Source organism: Taeniopygia guttata, chromosome 10, assembly GCF_048771995.1.
Source record: "Taeniopygia guttata chromosome 10, bTaeGut7.mat, whole genome shotgun sequence".
NCBI classification, from domain to species: domain Eukaryota; kingdom Metazoa; phylum Chordata; class Aves; order Passeriformes; family Estrildidae; genus Taeniopygia; species Taeniopygia guttata.
In genome coordinates this window covers 236,956-259,358 of record NC_133035.1, presented here as the reverse complement: position 1 = coordinate 259,358, position 22,403 = coordinate 236,956, and the positions used below count along the sequence as shown (strand labels likewise).

The following is a 22,403-nucleotide window of genomic DNA, read 5'->3' as shown; positions in this document are numbered from 1 at the left end:
GAGGACTGCCCCTGGTTGTACATGTAAATTACTTATATTGTTATTCATTGAGCGAAAGCTTGAGAACAGCCCTCCCTTTCTGGAGTCACACCTTAAAACAAGAACTGAAGCAGTACAGAAGCTGCAACAGGGTAGGATCATCAGAGCAGGCTAATTCAGTACTTGAAGCAAAACTAAAAATACAGTTCACCAAGCGATGAACCATGGTACATAGTAAACTGTTAAGATCCAAGACTATCAGAGAAAACCAAGCTAAGAAAAGTAGTTTCTTTATCAAATTAAATGTTCATTAGAAAGGAAGGGGTCAATTTTGATTCAACAGAAAACTGACAAACTTAGCTATTTAGAAGAGCTAATACATTTTTCCACTACCAGATTTCACCTTTTTATTTAAATCGGGTTGGGGAAAAAAAGTACTGCTTTTTAAACAACTGGTTTTGTATTTAAATTTATTATTACAAATAGCTGCTGCATTTCAATTCAAGAGCTAAAAAACCAAGGCATGTTTAAAATGAGAATGTTACCGTCTTATGTGGGGGGGGGGAAAGGCACATTCTCCAGAAATATTTTATGAAGTAATTTCTTCAAACTCCTTAGTCAAGACTCTATAACTGCTTCCTTCAGCTACTTCACTTGAGAAACAGATTTTCTCACATGTCTCAGTTATCTGGCACTGGTTCTGCAAAACCCAATTTTTCTATTTCTAAAGTTGCTTATTCCCACAGCTGTGATGGCCATCTTGCAATAGATAGAGGGCAGCCAGGTAGAGCTGTTTTGGTTTACATTTCAGCTCAGGAATATGGAAGAAGTTTGTCTAATTTGATGAAAATATTATCAAAAAACCCAAAATTTAACACTGGCAAACAGAAGAGAAAAGAAAGATCTTAAAACCACTATTATCAATTAAAAATGGGCGAAAGGAACCACTGGAGTAACCTGATACAGCATTATTTGCTTAAATTTACAAATGGCAATGTAAAATATTAACCAGAAGGAAAGAAAAAGAAACCAAAACCATTCATGCATTTAATCTGTGTTTAAGTGCTGTGTGAAGAAAGCACTACGCTACACTTTCCATGACAGGAACATAAAAACGTCCTCCTAGGATTAAAATCCTAGCAGAAATTTCCCACTTTGAAATAACATATTTGCTTTCACTATGTTATCACCTATGTATGGAACTGGTTCTCAACCAGTAGGTCAAAGCATTATGATGGGAACTATTACTCCTCCTTCCCACCCCTACCAGACAGAGTTTCACATTCAGGTGTTTTAAATACTTGTACTGCTTGTTTGTCAAGTGTTAAATTATACTGAAGGAGTGCTCATTCTGCAGGTTTAAGTGTTCTGCACAGAGCCAGCAAAGAAGTCCAACCTCCGCACAATATCAAAAAAAAAAAAAATCACATACACTAAAATTTTCCATCTTTCTTATCAGGGAATAGGAAAAGAGGCTCATTTGTTTACTTCAACTTTTAGGAAGAACTTTGCTCCAATTGCATCACATCAGAAATGTGTAGTTTATCTTCTGCACAAACATCTCCACCCACAATGTACTCACACCACATGGAAGTGACTCCCACTAAGACTAAACACAGTGTCAAATCTGTGACCAACAATTGCTATTCTCAGAGAATTACACAACTGATTTTTTTAAGACATTGCTGGAGATTGCATTCTGTATTTCTCTGAGGCTGGCTCAGAAGATAGCTTCATTAAAGCCTGGCTCTCCAGGCATTCTTCAGTTCAGACCCTGAAGCAGTTATCATCTTGCTACTTTATAAATTAAATTAGACTGGAAGTTTCAGGCATTAGTTAGGACTCTATAAAGACAGGCACCATGGAATGTACAGCAAAATCACAGTCACTGTCCAGAACTACTTATAATCTGAACTAGAAGTAGACAGTTTGGCTTCATGTATAAAGACAATGCACATTGTTCCTTTCAGATGGGGTGCTGACATGAATACAGCAAACTTCAAAGTAGGCCAAAAGTGAGAGAGAGTGATCCACAGCAAATCCCGTTTCAATTCGAAGAACATTACACAGCCCTGGAAGTTGACCCCTAAAACAGATTTGGGTGTCCTGGACTTTCAGGTCACACACACTAAAACATGAGGAATGATTTTCAAAACCCATTTGTACAGGGACTGACATATTTGCTCCACAATCAGTTTTCCAGTTGGGGTTTGGAGGTTTGGCTCATTTTTCCTTTAGCACTACTGAAAAAAAGAGAGGGAAGCATTACATTAGCATCCCTTACTTCGGATTAAAGTTATATTCACACATTGTAACCAGCCCCATTTTAAAAATTATCTGTCTTATTTAGTGATATACAGACCAAGGAACATTGGCTGTTCTCTCAGCTTGGACAAGTTTGGCTACTGAAACAGTTACCAACTGCCTCAATTTACTGTATTTTTAAAATAGATTCAAGTGGTCAGGCAAACACAACACTAACGTGTCAAAAGAAAAGGGAAAGCAAAGCTGCAATGCCACAATAATATCTGAGGACATTTGCCACCTTACATCAAAATTGTCTTAATTCAGAAACTTAGAAACACAATTTTCTATCATGTAATAAAAATAACTCTGACAGAATGATTTCTTTAAGTAAAACCTGAATACTGATGTGTTACATAGTCTGCAAAGCTCTCTCTAAATGAAGATTAATTATCAATACATCCCCAGGAGAGCGAAGACTAATACATAACTTTGGAAACACTCAAGAGACGTCCACACAGCTTCCACTTTTTTCAAATCACCTGGATAACATTCACGGAGTTATGCCAAATAGAATGAGCAAGATACAGCTACTCAATTTGGTGTTCTCACCACAGGGTCACCACCCTATCCCACCCCCATGATCATGCAAATATGTACTTTTCATACTTGACTTTTTTTCCTTATTGAAAACTGACTCCAACTGTGCTTGTGTGACACATGACTGCTCCTGGCAAACACTGCATTTCTTACATAGCAAAGATGCAGACTGTCACTGAAGCAACATTACAGCTATGTAAAAGTTCAACAGACCTGTGGAATGAATGGGTTTGTTTAAACAGCTCACTGCATAGCTGAGAAACTGGCAATAGAAAAAAGCAGAAGGAAAAAGAAGACACACACAGGAAGCAGTTTTTGTAAAGCAGCCAAGCTCAGAAACCTCAAGATGCCATGTCCGCCAGAGATCTGGCAGCAGCACAGCCATGCAATTGACACAGCACGAGTGACCCTGGGCCAGAGCTGCCACAGAACTATGCTTACATCCACGGTTTAAAATAGCCCTTCATTGCTATGCTAAAGAAAAGGTCACCAAATATTAGCACATTAAGAGCAATACTTTAGTCCTTCTGCTAAAAGCACATTGACTAGAAACAAGATTAGGGTCACTAAACTATTTCCAATAGTCTCCACAGCCTTTACCAGAGAGTCTGGGTTTAGCTCTCAAAAAGAGCTGTAGCAGCACTCCCATGTTACTGGCCCAATTATAGACCTCAATAACACAATGACCTGCACAGAAACATCTCTGGACTAACTGACCTCTGGTCAGTTCACTTTATGTTCACACAATGAGTCAGCGATACAAGCTAAACTGAACTAAAAAACCCCACTGTTGCTCCACTCAGGAAGAAGGGACAATATTTACAAACTTGTGGTATGAGTGGCACACTGACACTGTGCTGAGGAATATCCCACGAACACAAGCACTTGATGACAAACACATACCTATGCAACAGAGCATGCTGTATCATGTGACACACATGCCTATCCAAAAAGCCCACAATAATACTGTTACAAGAAATGGACTACTTTTCCTTTCCTATACCTTTACCTTAATTTTGTCGTAAAAATCTCTCCGTGTCTTGTTTAATTACGATTTAGTAATGGGACTCCCATTTTGCTCCTTAAGGAACCTGACAATTGCAGCAAAAGAGAGCTGGGCAATCTCCACTAGCAACACGTGAAGGAAAAAAAGCAGCAACAATCCACACACCAAAATTAGAAACCCCTTGCTAGTAAAACATGAACCTTCTGCTGTGACACATCAGGCCTAAAGAATCAGACTGAAAGCTACCTTTTCCAAGAATCTGGAAATAAAGGTGGGAGAAATTTGCAAGCAAAAATACTGGTGACAACAAAAAATTCTGTCAGTATTTAACCAAATTTACAAAAACTCCTTTACTAATAGCATTTCAAATGCAAAGATTTTCAATCAAAGGATACAAAGCATTTTTCAGAAAACCCATTTCCATTTTACAGATGAGAACAAGAGATTGAATCATTTACCAAAATAATTTTACCAGCATAAGATCAGAACTGAGCCTACTACCCATACACCTTAGTCCTTTAAATTAACTGCAGCCAAGGGGAAGACAGGCCAAAAGCCATCACTCTACGCAAAATTTGTAAGGTGATCTGCCAAAACAGCTCTGAATTGAACATATAAAATTTCCCATATGCAATATACAACAGGCATCAGGTGTTTGAGAGCCATCCACCTAAGGTGGTGTTCTAAGTAAGGAATCACTCAAGTTATTAACCTATGAGAAACATCAACACAAAAAGGGTGGGAAGGAGGATCCTAGCAATTATAGACTGGTCAGCCTGACCTCAGTACCTGACAAGATAATGGATCAATTTATACTGAATGTCATCATGCAGCACCTATAGAATGACCAGGGTGTCAGACCCAGTCAGCAGGAATTTAGGAGGGGTAGGTCATGTTTGACCAACCTGGTCTCCTTTTATGACCAGGTGACCCTCCTGGTGGATGTGGGGCAGGCTGTGGATGTTGTCTATTTGGACTCCAGCAAGGCCTTTGGCACTGTCTCCCACAGCACACTCCTGGAAAAGCTGCAGCCCACGGCTTGGACAGGAACACTCTTGCTGGGTTCAGAAGTGGCTGGATGGCCGGCCCAGAGAGTGGTGGTGAGCGGTGCTGTATCCAGCTCAGGACAGTCACCAGTGGTGTCCCTTACGGGTCTGTGCTGGGGCCAGTTCTGTTCAATATTTTTATTGATGACATGGATGAGGGTATTGAGTCCTTCGTTAGTAAATTTGCCTACCACATTAAGCTGGGAGTGTGTGTCCATCAGTTGGAAGGTAGGAGGGCTCTGCAGGGAGACCTGGAACAATTGGATAGATGGGCAGAGTCTAACAAGATGAAGTTTATTAAGTCCAAGTGCTGAGTCCTGCATTTTGGCCACAAGAGCCCCTGCAGCGTTATAGGCTGGGGATGGTGTGGCTGGACAGTGCCCAGGCAAAGAGGGGCCTGGGGGTACTGGTTGACTGCCGGCTGAACATGAGCCAGCAGTGTGCCCTGGTGGCCAAGAAGGCCAATGGCTCCTGGCCTGGATCAGGAATGGTGTGGCCAGCAGGAGCAGGGTGGTCATTCTCCTCCTGCACTCGGCACTGGTGAGGCCACACCTTGAGTGCTGTGTCCAGTTCTGGGCCCCTCAGTTTAGGAAGGATGTTGAGACGCTGGATCATGTCCAGAGGAGGGCAACAAGGTTGGAGAGGGGCTTGGAACACAAGCCTATGAGGAGGGAGCTGGGGTTGTTTAGCCTGGAAAAAAGGAAACTCAGAGGCAACCTTATCACTCTCTACAACTTCCTGAAGGGTGGATGTAGTCAGGTGGGGGTCGGTCTCTGTCACCAGGCAGCAACTGACAGAATGAGAGGTCACAGTCTCAAGGCTGCGTCAAGGAAAATATAGGCTAGATATTAGGAAAAAGTTTTTCACGCAAAGGGTGATAAAGTACTGGAATGGTCTGCCCAGGGAGGTGGTGGAGCCACCATCCCTGGATGTGTTTAAAAAAAGACTGGATGTGGCACTCGGTGCCATGGTTTAGTTGAGGTGTTAGGGAATGGGTTGGACTCAATGATCTCTAAGGTCTCTTCCAACCTTGTGATTCTGTGATCAAAGAGACAAATGCATTGGATGTGGTCCCTCCTCTGGGCTTACATGCTAAAGCTGCAAAAAGGTTCTGCCCACTGCTGGAATTCACAGCTCTGGAACTCCCTCTGGATGCAAACAAAAGTTTCTTCAACGACTGAATAAATCAACAGAGGAGTTTTCTCCACAAAATCCCCTTTCATTCAAGATGTGAACATCCCAAGTTTAATGTACATACCTCCTACCCTTGAAAGACCTTTACAGACAACTTCTAAATGTTGAGGTAGGACTACCAATTCCTTCCCATGAGTAAGTACTTCTTTTGGGGAACAGTAAGACAAAACAAGGGACCAAGTGAAACTTTGACCCAGCTGAGCAGTTGTCAGAGTCCAGGACACCCTCTGGCTGCCCTGGCTGTCTCGAGACCCTGGCAGGGGTCTTGACGACCCTGGCATGATGTCAAAAACATCTGAAAAGTAGGGACTTCTTATAATATGAGGGGGTGCTGGACAGGATGAACGCAGGTTGAGCCAATTGGGTTAAAAAAAATTCTCCTTTTATTAGTGAGAAGATGGCAGTTTATATAGACTTCCATATAGTTTACAGTTTACAAGGCACTCTCATTGGCAAGCTAACATTGTTCACCTTTGCCTTAAGGTGGTCAGCCTTTTCACACTGCAGCTCTACCCAAATTCACACTCAGATAGCTCATTACTTTGTAGTCACCTTAACATAATCTCTAACTGCGCCACAACTAATTTATTACTGCGTCAAAGGCTTCCAAGCCCCACCAAGGCCGCTTATCAGGGGCCTAGTCTGAGGAGTAGCTCAATTCTTACTCCAGACATAAATCATGCCTTCTCTCTCTCAGAAATTCTGCAACAATTCCCTCTTTTTCTTTTTGAGCTACCCAGGCTGACTTGACGGCGCGGTGCACTATCTTCTGCGTACATTGTAATAAACACGGTATAAAAACTAAAATAATTACAGTAGTAAGAAAAAATACAATACCAAAATGAACTAAATCTTTGACTATACTAGCAAAACCTAAAGAATTGAGCCAGTTATCAAACAATGATTTCTTGGGACAGAACCCAAAAGATTGAATTCTTGAGGTTTGACATCAGCAATTTTAAGACTTTGCCTGAATGCAACAGCTTGTGCTCCCAGAATACCCTTTTTGGATTTATTCTGGCTAGAGTCTAAGCTTTGAACTCTGCCATTGAAACCAGTGGAACTCCAATCAAGCAGGTATGAAAAGAATTACATGATGTATTTAACAGGCAAAATTAATCTTTCCCCAAGTGTTCAGCCCAAGTGATCCACTTGTTTTGTCTCTTGTCAAGCATTCTAAATACCTTAGTTACTAAAACACTAATTAATAGAAACACTCTGCCCCACTACATATTTCTCATGTTCTTGATTGCCCTGTCTAATATGAAAGGAGAAAACTTTATTCTAAATACAAACTATAAGTTATGATAAACTTAATGTTATGCTTATGATTATCTAACTTATTGTCCCTCTTTTTCTTTTGCCATTGAAAAACAATGGCAAAATGAACAGAAGAATCACAGGCCTTAGTAAAACCAATCAAAACCTAGTAACCAAATTCTATAACATCACTAAAACCACACATTTATAAAAAACCCGAAGTCCACGGTCTTCTGTGGGTGAAATACAAATCTTTGCACAATCTACATTTTCTGTGCATCTTCTGCTCCCACTTAAGGAGAGATCAGTGCTTTCTTGCAGTTGATAAATTCTATATTCTTCATTGAAATCCATCCAGATTCTGTACCTGTTAAAACACAAAAAAACCCAACATCCCCACAGGGACTGGAAGGTTATTTCTCAATTCTGTTTCTTAAAATTGCATGAAGAAATGGAGATACCAACATCTTTGTTATAAACATGAAAAGACATCAAGAACAGAACAATACATGTAGTAAAGAAACTAACAACAAATACAAAACAATCAGATAATACACAATTAATATTACATATAAAATCACAGTTACCAAGCGCTACAATATCAAATTGTCATCCCAGAGTCTGCAGCAGCTGACAAACCTGAAAACAACAGAGATTTGGAGAAATCCCATCCGGATTCATGTCTGTCCAAACTCCCTTTAAACACAGGCTTAGCTGTCATATATGGTCAAATTGTCAAGCCAAAAGGACTTGAATACTTTTTGATGCAGAAAACACCTGGGTCAGTCACTCCATCCAAGTAGAGCCAGAGCTTGTTCAGAACTCGAACTCTAATTAGAGGATCTTCTTTAACACATTATGAAACAAAAGTCTTAGAAATATCAGTTATGAGTAAAAAACCTTACGATTAAAAATTTATCAAACCATCAAATAATCAAATCTGTCTAAAATTTCTTTCAAGACAGAAATTCTCTAAACACAACAAGTACTCTCTTCAGAAATCAGAAAATGTGAAGTCTGAAATCTTTAACCAAAATCTGGACAATGGAAGTGTGAGGGGAGATGAACTGCAGCTGCATAAAAGACTGGACAAAAAAACCATATGAGTAGTTAAAAAATCAAAAACACAGGATCCTGAAGAAACACATCCTGTAATCAATCACCTAAAGAGACAATAAAACATATGAAAACTGACTGCAAATACCATAACAACACCTCAATACCTTAATACCTTAATAGTAATTTTTATCACGAAAATCAGACAACTCCCACTATATGATCAACTTATCAACAAGAAGTATTTAAAATAGTTTAAGACAATCTTTCTAAAGCATTCATATAACATTAATAACAACCACTATTTATCTTATTGTCTATAAAACCCAAAAATAAAGATTACAAACTCAATACCAACATCCCATCTGACTGACATTTCTCAAATGCTTTGCTTTCAGAGACATTTTTGGTAGTTAAATCATTACTAATACTTCTATCTTTATACAGTGTTTTTCATCTATATCATATTTGAAATAACATTGATTTGCATAATGTTCATCCTTCTTTGCATCTTGGAGAATGACTCGGTACTGCTGTACCTTCCATTACGTCTTCTGACTCTTGTAAGAAATTGGAAAAATGCTGTTGAAATTTTTGCTGTAGTGTTGCCATCCCACCATCGGTGGTGCTGCTGCCCTCGGTGATGTCGCTGCTGCAGCAACTATGGTGCCGTGCAGACGTCTCCGCTGCCATGGCTGGGTGCTGCGGGGAGGGGGCCTCCCCCTCCACGTGGGCGTGCCGCTGCCATGGCTGGGTTTCTAGGGAGATGAGGGGGCGACACTGTCTCACTCCCGTCCTTGCTGCATCACCATGGGGATGTGGGAAAAGACACCCCCGCCATGGCCGCACCCCGCCTGCTCTGACTCCAGCACGGCTCTGGTGCCGGGAAGCCCCTCTCTCCCCTTGCGTTGTTGCTCAGCAACAAGGAACCTTCTGTTCCGCCAAAATCTGCACCACCCTGGGCCTGCCTCAGGCTCCGCGCCAGCTGGCCCCTCGCCAACTGGCTCCGCGCCTGCCTGGCCGGCCGCTTCTGTGTTCCACCCAGGCAGCTGGCCAGTGCTCGCCGCCACAGCCCGCTGCTGTAGTGTTTGCCACCCCGTCTTGCAAGAGATGAGTGAGGACTTCTGTAATTTTCCCTGGTTTCTGGCCCACAAAGCCAGCTGCTCTAAATCAGTATCTTTTACCTTTTCTTCTCTCTTGGAGAGATATGCAAAAGAAGCCGCAACGAAGCCTACCAGTCTCCTTCCGTGGTCACGTCCACCCTCTTAGTTTGCAGCTTACCTCAACCACCAGTGCGAGGCACTCCCAGCTTTTTCTCGAGCCAGCAGAAACACTCGCTCCAGCACCCCACTCCATTTGGTCCACCCATGCTGCGTGGTCGATGAGTGAACTTGCGGAGTCTTCAGCATTTGCTCCTGCATTTCCCGACGCAAAACAAGCGTTTTGGAAACCATCTCCCATTGCAGTCAGCACGATTTGGAGTCTGGAGTCTTTGATTGCTCTGGCACCTTGATCCCCGTCACTATAATGATTTGGGATCAGAATGTTCTTGTCGCGTGTCTTCCTTTCACGCAATTTGGAGATGTTCCCCGTTGCCTCTAAGGCAATTTGGGAGCCACTGGAGCCTCCTGAGTCCCTGTTCGGGCGCCAGAAAAAGCAGGGACTTCTTAAAATATGAGGGGGTGCTGGACAGGATGAACGCAGGTTGAGCCAATTGGGTTAAAAAAAATTCTCCTTTTATTAGTGAGAAGATGGCAGTTTATATAGACTTCCATATAGTTTACAGTTTACAAGGCACTCTCATTGGCAAGCTAACATTGTTCACCTTTGCCTTAAGGTGGTCAGCCTTTTCACACTGCAGCTCTACCCGAATTCACACTCAGATAGCTCATTACTTTGTAGTCACCTTAACATAATCTCTAACTGCACCACAACTAATTTATTACTGTGTCAAAGGCTTCCAGGCCTCACCAAGGCCGCTTATCAGGGGCCTAGTCTGAGGGGTAGCTCAATTCTTACTCCAGACATAAATCATGCCTTCTCTCTCTCAGAAATTCTGCAACACATCTGTGGCTTCGATTTTAGCCTGTGGAAAAAGTTGTCAATTTTGTATGAGGAATTACAAGTCACAAGGGTTTTAGTGGTCTGATATTTGAACCAACACAGGGTGGAAAAGTAGAATTTTGGGATTTTTAGAATGGGGTTTAAGGAGGTACAAGATGGAGGAATTTGGGCATGTCCTAGCCTTCTTCCCCTTTGTATTATCCTCCATGTCTTGGCATGATGGTGACACCTTTCTACTGGTTTAAGGTAGAGATTCACAGTCTAACATGGGTGATGGGAATTGGTAATAAGTTGTAAACATAGTACACGTAGTTTTGAGTATATAGGGTGGGAGCTGCCCAAGGCTCAGGGGCAGATGTCCATGGCCTCCTTGTCAGCCAGAGCTCGACAGGTCAGAGAAAGAATGTAATAGATAAGAAGAAATAAACAACTTTGAAAGCGCAATCGGACACATTCCAGGCTCCTCCTTTGGCTGTGTCAGGCTAGGGAAGCAAAGACTCTTTACGATCTCAGGGTCACCCCGACCTTCTGAACCCCAAGAAATCGACAAGCAGTTACAGCTTTTACCCATGCTGCAGGCTCCACAGCAAGGAATATCCGTGCACTCTACATTCAAAATCCACCAAACTAAACACTCAGTTTTTAAAATTGAGACTGGAACCAAGAATTTTCCACCAAGATGAATGGACCAAATCACAGCATTCAAGAGCCATGTGCACTCTTTCCTCCTGGCCCACAAACTCACTTACAAACCAGTATATACAATAAACAGCATCTCAAGGCAAAAATTGCAAGTCTTCCTCATCACAGAACATCAGTCAAGATTGCAGGGTAGGTGGATATGTGCAGAATCAGACACTGGCATTGAAAAAACACCTTATTGCCAGGAACAAAGAAGACTTAAAGAATACAAGTATCCTCCAAGGTACATTAGTATTTTTACCAGCAGTATGTAAAAATGACTAACAGGAGTAGTAAGTTCCTTACTACTAAGTTCCCATACACCAACACAACTGGTTCCCAGCTTCTGACAATCATTTGTGTATTTAAAAAGGCAGTTCCTTTAAGTGTACACAAAATCTTTATCATTATCTGACCTTACTGTATGTTTACATCCAGGAGGAATCAAAAGTACTGAAAAGACAGGGTAGGCCTTAACATACCCAGAAGTGCAGTAAGAATACTAACCCTATCTTATAATCTAGGAATATGCTTTTCAAAGTTAAATACAGAGTTAAATGTGCATGCTTGTTGACTGTGGTTTTTTTTTTTTTTTTGTTTGGCTGGGGAATGTTTAAAGCATATTATGTATGTGGGAAATGCATCTGCTCCACATTTAAGGCAGCCAGTAAATGCCAGGTAAATAACTGTAATGAAAGTCAGGTGACTGAAAAAGAAAGTAAATGTCGCAAGAGTATTTTTTTCACCCCTGAACAGATGAAAACCCCATTTTTAACAAAGAATACAGGAAAAAGGAACATTACAGGCTTCGAAAACTAGTGACATGTTCTACACTTAGAAGCCAGCTGGTTTTATTGTCCAGGTTTTAAAGAATACTCCCATTTGTTTTCAAACTAAATTTCAGAAAGTTTTTCTTTCCCTCCTTCTCTCGCCCCATTAAAAGCAGTTCATACATGCATTTAATTTGCTCTAAACTCTTAACCATTACCAAAAAAAAAAAATCTATTTAACAATATGTTGCACAACTTTTTCATTTGTAGACATCTTTACTGCATATTTTAGAAAAACAGCATTCTAACCAAAACTAAACCAGACAAAAAGGAAAAAGGTTTTCAATTATACTATTTAAAATGCTTTGATTTAAAATGAGCTAACATACACATAACTAAACTAAAAGTTAAGATTAAGGAAATTTCAATTACATTTATAACAAAGCAAGAAAACTAACAAGGAAGCAAGTCTCCTAATATGCACTACTAAACATTTAAAAATGTTAATACCTTTTTTCACAATGAAGAAGTCTCAACAATATCAAGTCATAGCCTGACTCAAATCACATTCAAATATAAGAGAATTTAAATAAAACCAAGAATATTTAAAGAAAGAAATAACCCTCCCTTGCAGCTATGGAAAAAAACACAAGTTACTTCCCCGTCCTTATCTTTCAGACAAAATCCAAAAGATCAGGTTTCTAGTATGAAGACAAGTGATTTAGTGATAATTTGTGAACTACTATTTGTGCTCATGCATACCTGTACATGGAGTTTCCTCCTCCTTGTGCTAAATAAAAGCATTGCTCAGTTTCATAGAAGAAATTTCACATGGTTACAGTGAACCATTCCCATCTACAGTGGAAAACCATATATAATTTAGATATACAAAACAACACCTGCGTGAGAATATAAAGCAGGGGTAGGTGCACAACTTCTCACAGAATCGTAGGTCACTGAAGTGCCCAACACATTCCTAACACTGAAGAATGTCAGAGAACAAGGTGGGCTGCTTCACTGGCCTGAAATTCTCATCCCCACACTCAACACTGGCTTCAGTGCAGCATTCAGATTATGCAGTCAGAATTCCACACTGAGAAACAGGAATGTTACAAAAATGCAGGCGTTTTTGTTTGCCTGTATTCTCAGTGCAGTGATGGAAAAGCAGACAAGGAAGTCAGGAAAACTACTTCTAAGCAGTATAAACAGGTCCCAGGATGTGGCTGAACTGGGGGGAGGAGGTGCCAAACCAAAGTCAGGTCACTCCCAGCAGCGCTACAGAGACAGGATCAGTGCTTCCAGCCACACGCAGACATTCAGCTCCCAGGCTACACCACTGCCATTTCTTCTGAGAATTTCAGCTTTCTACATGTCCAGCCAAACTTCAGGAAAACACAGACATGTCAGCAGTTGATCTTCCTGCATATACCACAAAAATCACATCCTACCTGAAAGCACAGTGAAAAGTATGGAAAGACAGACTGAAAGAAAACAACAGAGGCAGTCTAATATTAATGAACAGGCATAACCAAAAGCCTTTTTTAAACATTACTGCCTCTATTTCTCCTTTACACTCTAAAAACACTTTTTAGTTGTTCGGCTACTTTGATAACTAATTAGAATACAAATTTAAATACAGATATTTTAAAATTGAATGCTTTTAGCCTTCACAGAAAAACAGATATCGTTCCTCAGTGTAGCCGCAGCATCCCCCAAAAAAAAAAAAGTTCGTAAATCTTTATGTTAGAGCAAGACAAATAAATGCTCATTTTCAAACAGCAGCTAGAAAAAAACACATTAAAGCCAACAGTGTAATGCCATTTTGAGTAAGTCAGCAATTAATAGCAGGTCAAAATACGCAAGCTGGGAATAGGAGGGGAAACGAGAAAGACAGAAAGAAGTCTTCTTGCTTTCTTTATATGATCTAGTAATAATCTGTTTGTAGTTGCCACTATTACATTCCTACTTTGCCAATACCAAAAATGTATAATGTGTCGCAAAAGACACATTAAACCATCCCTGTGACCAAAGAGAAAGAAATGCATGGTGGATGAAAACATTACCAAATCAAAACATGAACTGAAAGGTAAAACCTCAAAAAAATTAAAAAGGTCAAGTTTATTGTGAGAAAACATTATAAATAACTATGTAGTTATTATCTTTCACTATTATTAGCTTTAGTAAATTATTTTAATATAGTACAGTTTGTAATCTCTTTTGATATGATGTAATTTGTCAGCCTTTTATGGTTAATATCCTAATCTCTGTGTAAACTGCATATCTTAGTGTAATAAATATATACATTATAGTTCAGGCTTGCGCAAAATATTAAAATAGAGGCTATGTACTGTGTATTATAACATTAACTTTTGCAGAAGTAATTGTAGTTGTGAAATAATAACTAATCCCTTTATTTTTGTAGCTGACAATTGTGAAATAGCTAATGTTAATTGAAAGTACTTGTAAAAACAGCTATAACATCTGTATGATAACATTGGAAAAAAAACAGACAACACCAAAAGCACAAGGAAGCATATAGCACAGACCCTTTGGCTAACAATAAAACCACAAACCACAGACAAGGGGTACTCGTGAAGAAATAAAATACAAGACTCAAAATCCCATCTGCATTGTGGCATGTACTCTTAAGATGAGGTCAAGGGTAGAACTGATAAGGTCAAGGGTAGAACTATGATAAAGAATTCTCGGACCATGTAAACTCAAAGGAATGCCTGAATATATATAATATTCATTAATATGCATTAGACCAATGCAATGAAAAAGTATATAGGAAGAGTTGTTATACTTAATGGTGTGCTTCTGCAGTTCATCACGTACCCCAGCATTAGGTGCTATCCTTTCTACCTCTTACTAAACTTTTAAAAATTTTAAAGAGTGAGCTTTCTTTCTCAAAATACACCTATTTTGACACAGACAAGCTGATGTTCACATTCACACCTATGAATTACCTTGAAAAACCAGTATTTCCCTGTTTGATACTGATAAGGACCTTCAACCCCCATCCCCAAATCTGAGGGTATCACCTTGCTTCACAGGCAAAAAGCTGTCTGCTTGCACCACGGGGTCAGGCCAACTTCCAGAACCACCACCTTTTTCTGCCAGTTTGCCTGGGGGTATTGGGATTAGATTCACCTGGGTAATTAAATCTAGCACGGGAATCTCAACCTATGTTTACAAATCTAAAATTATGCAAGATATTCCAAAGGGGGTAACCCCAGATGATTGCTTTGACATACTAGATAAGACTGCTAAATGCCAAGTGTAGTCATTATATCAAGTACCATTTAACACATCCTCTGATAATCAAGGAAAATAATTTTTAAGGACAAAATCTTACACTGCTCCCATAACAAGGGCACCAAAAAGCAATTCCATTTCACTCTACAGTAAAATCTGTTTCCTCCAACAATACTGAAGTATAAATCACAACAGCCTTAACTAGTTTTCAGATCCAAATTTTTGATTAAATTGCACTTCCTAATCTTCATGGAGTATTTTAATTAATGGCTTTTAATCATTTTTTACCTAGGTAAGGAATGTTATTTAAAACAAAAAGCAAAGATGAACAGGGTACTAAATGAAGTGAGTGCTATTGATCAAATGAGAAATGGCTCAAAGCTTAATTTCATTCCAAACACTGGGTCTGAAACTTTCACTCTGTCAACTTCAGACACACATGTTACTAAAAAACCACAAAATTTAAGGAATCTAAGTGTGCCACCCTCAGTATCTTGATACAATCAAAACATAATGACTGATATTGTTTAACACCTACATACCCCTTAAGAGCTTGGAAAAGGCAGGTGCAAATCATCCTGCTTACATTGAAACCATCTGTAATGAGATTTACCCTAACCTGAGGTAAATCAAGAGTCTGCTCCACACACACTAGTGTCTCATTCTGCTTCCACAATGTCAGACAACCCTGTCTCCTTACCTGCCACACTTTGAAGAGTCATTTCAAAGCACCAGATACTTAAAATAGTCAGTAGTAAAGTATGCCGTTCAAAATTATCTTCAAAATCATCGTGAACGTTAGATCTAGTTTCTCAAATGCAACATATTAAATGTCGACTTCTTTTCCTCTGAAGCACCTCTTCCCGAATCTAACGTTCAAATTTTGTGATAGATTGATTGTTGTGTAGAGTATAAACAAAATTTTCAGAAAAAAAATCTAGAAAATATTAATCCCCATAAATTTAAGTTTACTAACTTGTAAAAGATACTAATCATCTGAAAGACTCACTTATTTTTTGCAATTAAAAGAAAATTTCCATCTAATTTATGAGACCAAAATTAAGACTTTTATCCTATCTCAATAAATGTCTATCTTCTAACAGAACTGGTTCCAAAGCAGTGTGCTCCACCTCACAGGCCATGGCAGCTGCTGACCCCATGGTCAGTGCACACATCAGTAACCAATTCAAACTGAAAAAAAAAAAAAAAAAAAAAAAAAAAAAAAAATTTAAGGAAAACAAGACTGAGTCTAAAAAAGCATAAATCTAACAAGCTAACTTAAAACAGCCAGAGAATGAATCTAATGAGATATTACAACCTATAAAATAGAGTTACTAACAAGCATTCCTGCATAGCAGTGACCCAGAGAAATGAAAAGGTGAAAGAGTATCCAACTCTGAAATCAAAGTTACTAAATAAAAAGGGGTAATTTTAAAATTATATTTACTTTGTCATTTAAATTTCAGAATAATCTGGCAATTTCCAGGCCAAATTAATTTTCCAGGTATAGGGTGACAAATAATCCTCACACACACAATACAGACCATGAGGTCCACACACTATCCATGATCTCACCCAGTTTACATGCAGAGAACTGAAGTTTTCTTAGGAATAAAGTCCTACCTACCCCTTCTCCAGTTTCAGCAAGTTTTCCCTCCTCCTATATTACAGTAATCATGAAAAGAAGAAATTAGGACCTCTGCTAAAAAAACTGGAAAAGCAGACAGAGACAGAAATACTTACGGAAATGGAGAAGTAACACTAGCAAGCAGCTGGGATGAAAAGGAAAGACAAGAGGGTAAAGTCTGTACCTGTGCTTTTACACTCGACTTGTTTTGGGACTGACTGTAACGATCCAAAGCCAGAAATCACAGTGTGGCAAAATGGCATTACCTACTCCAGTAAAAGCAGAACAGTGAGACTAATTTAACTGAGAAAACCAAATCTGATTGGGGGGGGGGAAGCAGCAAACAAAACAAACAAACAAAAAAAAACATCAAAAGCAGCCTGACCCAGAGCAGTCATGTTCTTGAAAGTTCTACTCAGCCCAAAATACTTGATCTCAAATCTAAATAAGCACTCAGGGATATCTGGGGTTATTCTGAACAAACTGAATTTACCAAGTATTTTAGTAACTTAAAACACACACAAAGAAAGTCGTTAACTCAGCATGTGGATTTCCACCATAATCACTGTTCATGAGGCCTCAAAAAGCTTGCATGTGCTGGCTCTCCTGACTTTCATATTCCCAGTGTCATTTCCAAATCCCACAACATATGTTTCTGACCACCAGAACAACTCTCATGCAACAGAAATCAAATGCAAAAAATGGATGCCAGGCACATATATTCAGCTTTTGAAGGAAACACCAGTCTACAGCCAGAACTGCTCTTCAATACTTAATAAAATATTGTCTTTAAGGAGGAAAAATAGTATTAAACTGACAGTGATCTGAAAAAGCAAGTTTTAAGCATCTTTCACAAGTGCAATTCCCCTTTAAAAAAAACCAAAAATCAAAGAATCTCTACTTCAGTAGATTCAATCCTATCCAGCTACAGTTGTTCTTCTAAAGACAGAACTTCCAGTTCCACATTGAACAACCAATGAGCCCAGTGAGAACAATTAATGAATCCTCAATAACACAGAAAAAAGATTGAAAACTGCTCCAGACTTCCACAGGTGTGCTGAAGATTGCAATCTCATTTAGGTGGGGCACGGCTCCCCGTGGTTTGATGACTCTATGAAAAACTGTTGAGAAATACGACATCTGAGCTGTTCCAGAGTACTTTTAATAATTACATGATTTGCTCAACAGTGCTGAAGGTGTGGCACATCATACAAATGCAACAGCTTCAGTCTGTGACACAGGATTGCCAGTGCCTCCAGCTACTCTGCTTCCAACTTCAGCACAAATTTCAGAAATTAAAGTGCATGGAAAGACTACACTCCAATTGGAATTAGCAGATATCTGCTCACATTATTTCACATAACAGCACTGATTAAAAGCCATTTTCAGTTTCTATAGCATTTCTACTTTACATATATATCTTCTCCTAAATACCCAATTACAACAACAACCTGCCTATAGATCTGAAAAGAAAAAAAAATTTAAGAAAAGAAAAATAAAAGAAAAAAATTAAAAAGAAAAGGCTAAAAAGAAAAAAAAAAGAAAAAATAGAAAAAAACATTCTGCACTTTCTTTTGATAATTTTGAAACTTCTCAAAGGAAACATATGCTGCTTTCTGCACTGCTTACTGTACACAGCAGGCCTGACTGGATTAAACACCCAGGGGAAAGCACACCACTTTATGAATGGGGGGCCTTAAATTCTCTGACTTCCAAACTACCTAACAGGAACACAACAGAAGACATAGAAACACTTAAAAAGGAACATAATTATAGGTTATTAACTGAGAGAAAACCCATTGATATTTGGATCACACCCTTGCTGGCAATGTTTCCTCCCAGTGCTTCTTTAAGAATCTTCCTTCATCACAAGACCTCCAAAGCAACTCTGGCAGGAAGCTTTCAAGGGAAACTTATTTAGGCCAACTGAGAGCACCTCAGGCTGATGCACACACTCCTCTAACAGACTCGCTATCTTCAGTAAGGCTGGCTTTCAAATACCAGCACCAAATGCAACACTCCTCCACTACACAGTGACACAATATTCAAGATCAAGTAACAATATTCAAAAGTGCCTCCATATTACCTTATTACCTCTTCCAATCAGGAGGTTTTGTGGAGACAAGGAAAAGATACTTAATCAGTGTACATCACTAAGCATGGCAACTACAGCTCCACAAATCTCTAGAACCCCAGATAATGACAAAAATAGTCACTGGCAGTCTGAATTAAAACTCACTCTCCAACCTATTTTGCAACATTTTGCTATCACTGGCACATCAGGTGGCTGCCAGAAATCCTGGATCACTGTCCTTTATTCGAAAGGTCAGCAACAACTACGAAGACAAGTTCTGATTTTAAGACAACATACTTGATGAGAGATGCCTTGTAATTACAGACTGCAGAAAACTGCCTTCCAAATATTTTTCTACAACTGGGACACCACCACCACCAAACAGAATTAAAACCACACAATCTTAGAAAACAGCATCAAAAAGTAATAGAAAATGCCTTAAATTTTGACAAGGTATTAATTTACACGCAGCATTGTCTGTTTTATTTTATATTACAAAATTACATCAAACTCAGCAAACAAGACATAGTATCTAGCCTGACCTGACATAAACCAGTATTATGTATCTTTAAAAAAGTCACCAAAATGAGTACAAACAATAAGAAGACAGTTCTCTACATACTATTAGGCAGTTAATATAGCAATAATCACATACTACTAGCTGGAAGTGAGAACTGAGGCACTACAGCTTTACTATACTAGTAGACATGCAACAGGTTTTTTAAAAATACACTATTTCATTTGCTTTAAATTAACAAGAGCCTGCTGTTTGTTCACTGGACTGTTTTAAATTCAATGTACCTAGCTTTTTTCTCTGGCCACTTGCTAGGACTTCAACAGTTATCTATGCAAGTACTGTGTGACTTATCTTTATTTGCTTAAAAAGCGTTACAAACAACAAACTCCCTTAGATATGGTGCCATCATCATTCAGTTGCCAAAAGCCCTCATACTGTCCTCCTGCCTCAGTGCTCTAAAATAAGTCAGGTGATTGCCCAGCAGCTGGCTCTCCCCTGTAAGTGCTGGTTTGTGAGAAACTCCTCTGAACAACAAAGAAAAATTTGTTCTAAGTGCTGAACTTCTTTCTGAGAAGCAGAATGCATAGGAGGGTAGCCATAAACTAGCTATTATTTTAAGCTAGGAAGTTATATTAATACCTCAGAGTATCTTTTTAGTTTTGGTACTTTTATCTAAGTTCTCTGAAGGGTGGTTCCCTACTGCCATATGCTTGTTGACAACTTTGCTTACCCTTGGTATTCTGAAGATAACTGATGGACTTACAGAGTCAATTCTGACTTCTTGTCAACAATTTGTTTGTGTAAAAAAGCATAAGGGACAACAATTTTTCCTGTACTTCTCCTTTCCTTCTAATCATTTCTCCACATGACTCCACTGTAAAGTGTACACCCTCTAAATCAAAACCATTACAGAGAAAAATAACTGGTTTTGCAAAAGGAAGCAGAAACGCTACCACACCTTGGCTCCCGGAAACTGCAATCAGGGAACAAGTTAAGTAAGCAGCAGCCTTCCCACACCAAGGCACTGACACTACGAGATAAAGGAGAACCATCTTTCCTTTAAAAAAAAGGAACACCTTAAAATACATCCAGCCCTTCAGTGCTCCCTAGTCGATCATTCCCAAAGGAGGCTTTCTCTCGTTCTCTCCAGTGCCCACAGGCACAAGTCCCGCTACTACTCTAAGCAGGGCCTACTTTGCACGTTAAATCGATGTGGTTGGGTCTGCTTTCATGCGGAGCACAACTGAACACAATGCAGCAAACAAAAAACAACAGCAAACACCGGGGGTTATCTGTGTAGAAAGCTAAATTTAAAACACCTGGCGCACGGCACGTTTAAAGGGAATGCCCCTGAACAAACAAGATCATGTGAGGGACAGTAGTGACGACAGGATATTTGCATTATTAAATCAAAGAGCAAAATACTAAAAAAAATACGACTTCTACACTCCTACCGATTCACAGGCAGGTAAGCGTGATTCCCAAACCCCCACAGACCACCTTCACTGAAATGCTCCTTGACCTGAAGGGGGGTCCCAAGCGACACCTTAAACCGTAATAGTATTATTAAAACTACACTCTCTAAACTCCTTCCAAAAGCGTGTATTATATATATATATATATATATATATATATATATATATATAAATATAAAAGCAATCTCAGTCCAATTTGAAGAACACACTGACCCTGCAGTTGCCAGCGGCTCCCCTCCCCTCAGCCGCGGTCCCGGGACAGAACCGAGCACGCAGCTCCTCCGGCAGAAAAAAGGAGCGCGGAGCGCGGCCTCGCAGAGCTCCGCGGCGCCGAGCGTCGGCCCCGCCGGGACAAAGTCCGCTGCCCACCCCGGGCCGGACAGCGCTGCGCTGGTAGCCCGGGGCAAGGCCGGGGGTGGTAGAGCTGCCCCCTCTCCGGCCTCGACACGAAGCTCCCCCGCGGGCGCAGCGGCGGCTGGAAGGCGCAGCCCCCCTCAGAGGGTCCCGCGGGGCGGCCCCGGCGGATGGAGGCTGGGGCAGCCGCCCTCCCCCGCGTCCCCGAGCCCTCCCCCGCCGGGCAGCGAGGACAAAGAACAGCCGGGCCACCTCGGGCCGGGAGGGCCGCGCAGCGCAGGCCGCACTCACCGCTGCAGCACCAGGAGGAGGGCGAGCCCTGCGGGAACTTGGCTGAGTCGGGTACGATGCAGACGCTGGAGCCGAGGTGCGGGCACTCCATGGCGGGCGCGGCGGAGCGGGGCGAGCGGGCGGCTCCTCGCAGCGCTACAGCGGCGGCGCTCCGAGCACAACAGCCATCTTAAGCACGGCCTCCCACTCCGCGCCGTGGTCGGCCGGGCCGGGCTTTGCGGGCAGCCGCCCTCTCTCCCGTCCGCTCCGCGCGCCGCTCCCACCCGCCGGGCTTTGCGGGCAGCCGGCGTCCCCAGGGCAGCTGCGAGCGGCCCGGCCCGGCCCGGCGGGCGGCGGCCTCCGGAGCTCGGGGTGTGCTGTGGGCTGGAGGGACCTTGAAGAGCATCCGCTTCCAACCCCTTCCGTTAGAATAGGTTGCTCCAGGCCCTATCGAACCTGGCCTTGAACACTTCCAGGAATGGGGCATCCACAGCTTCTCCGGGCAACCTGTGACAGTGCTTCAGCAACCTCACAGTAAAGAATATTCTAATAGCTAATCTAAACCTGCTCTCTTTCAATCTGAACCCGCTCCCATTTGTCCTCTATCACTTCATGCTCTGCCATATAGTCATGCCCTATCTTTCCTTTAGGTTCCCTTGAGGTACTGTGTGAAAAACGCCAATCACTTGGTTTTTAAAATTTTTTAAAGTTGTTTAATAATAAAACGATTATAAAAATCGTAATACAATTAGAGTAATACAATTTAGAGTTAGGACAATTACAAGACAATAAAAAGCAAAGACTTACAGACGTCCAGATGCTCTCGGACACTTAAGTCACGAAAAGCATACCTTGTGAACAAAGGAATAACCTTAAAAGCAATAGCCTGTTGCATATTCATATATTCATATATTCATATATGATGCAT

The 22,403-nt window shown here is 40.7% G+C and overlaps 1 protein-coding gene across 4 annotated transcripts in view; it reads right to left on the bottom strand.

The window, feature by feature from the left end:
* Window positions 1-21,743, bottom strand: part of USP3 (ubiquitin specific peptidase 3) — a 49,184-nt gene extending 27,441 nt beyond the window's left edge. For 2 of the 4 annotated variants that reach the window (XM_032750303.3, XM_072933932.1), the window contains exon 1: window positions 21,497-21,743. In XM_032750303.3, the coding sequence (XP_032606194.1) occupies window positions 21,497-21,587 (91 nt within the window). In that variant the 5' untranslated portion in view covers window positions 21,588-21,743. Of the gene's footprint in view, window positions 1-20,334; window positions 21,003-21,064; window positions 21,475-21,496 lie in introns of those variants that run through there. The other 2 variants (XM_041718472.2, XM_030281891.4) reach the window with 2 other exon arrangements.
* Between the last annotated feature and the right edge of the window lie 660 nt (window positions 21,744-22,403).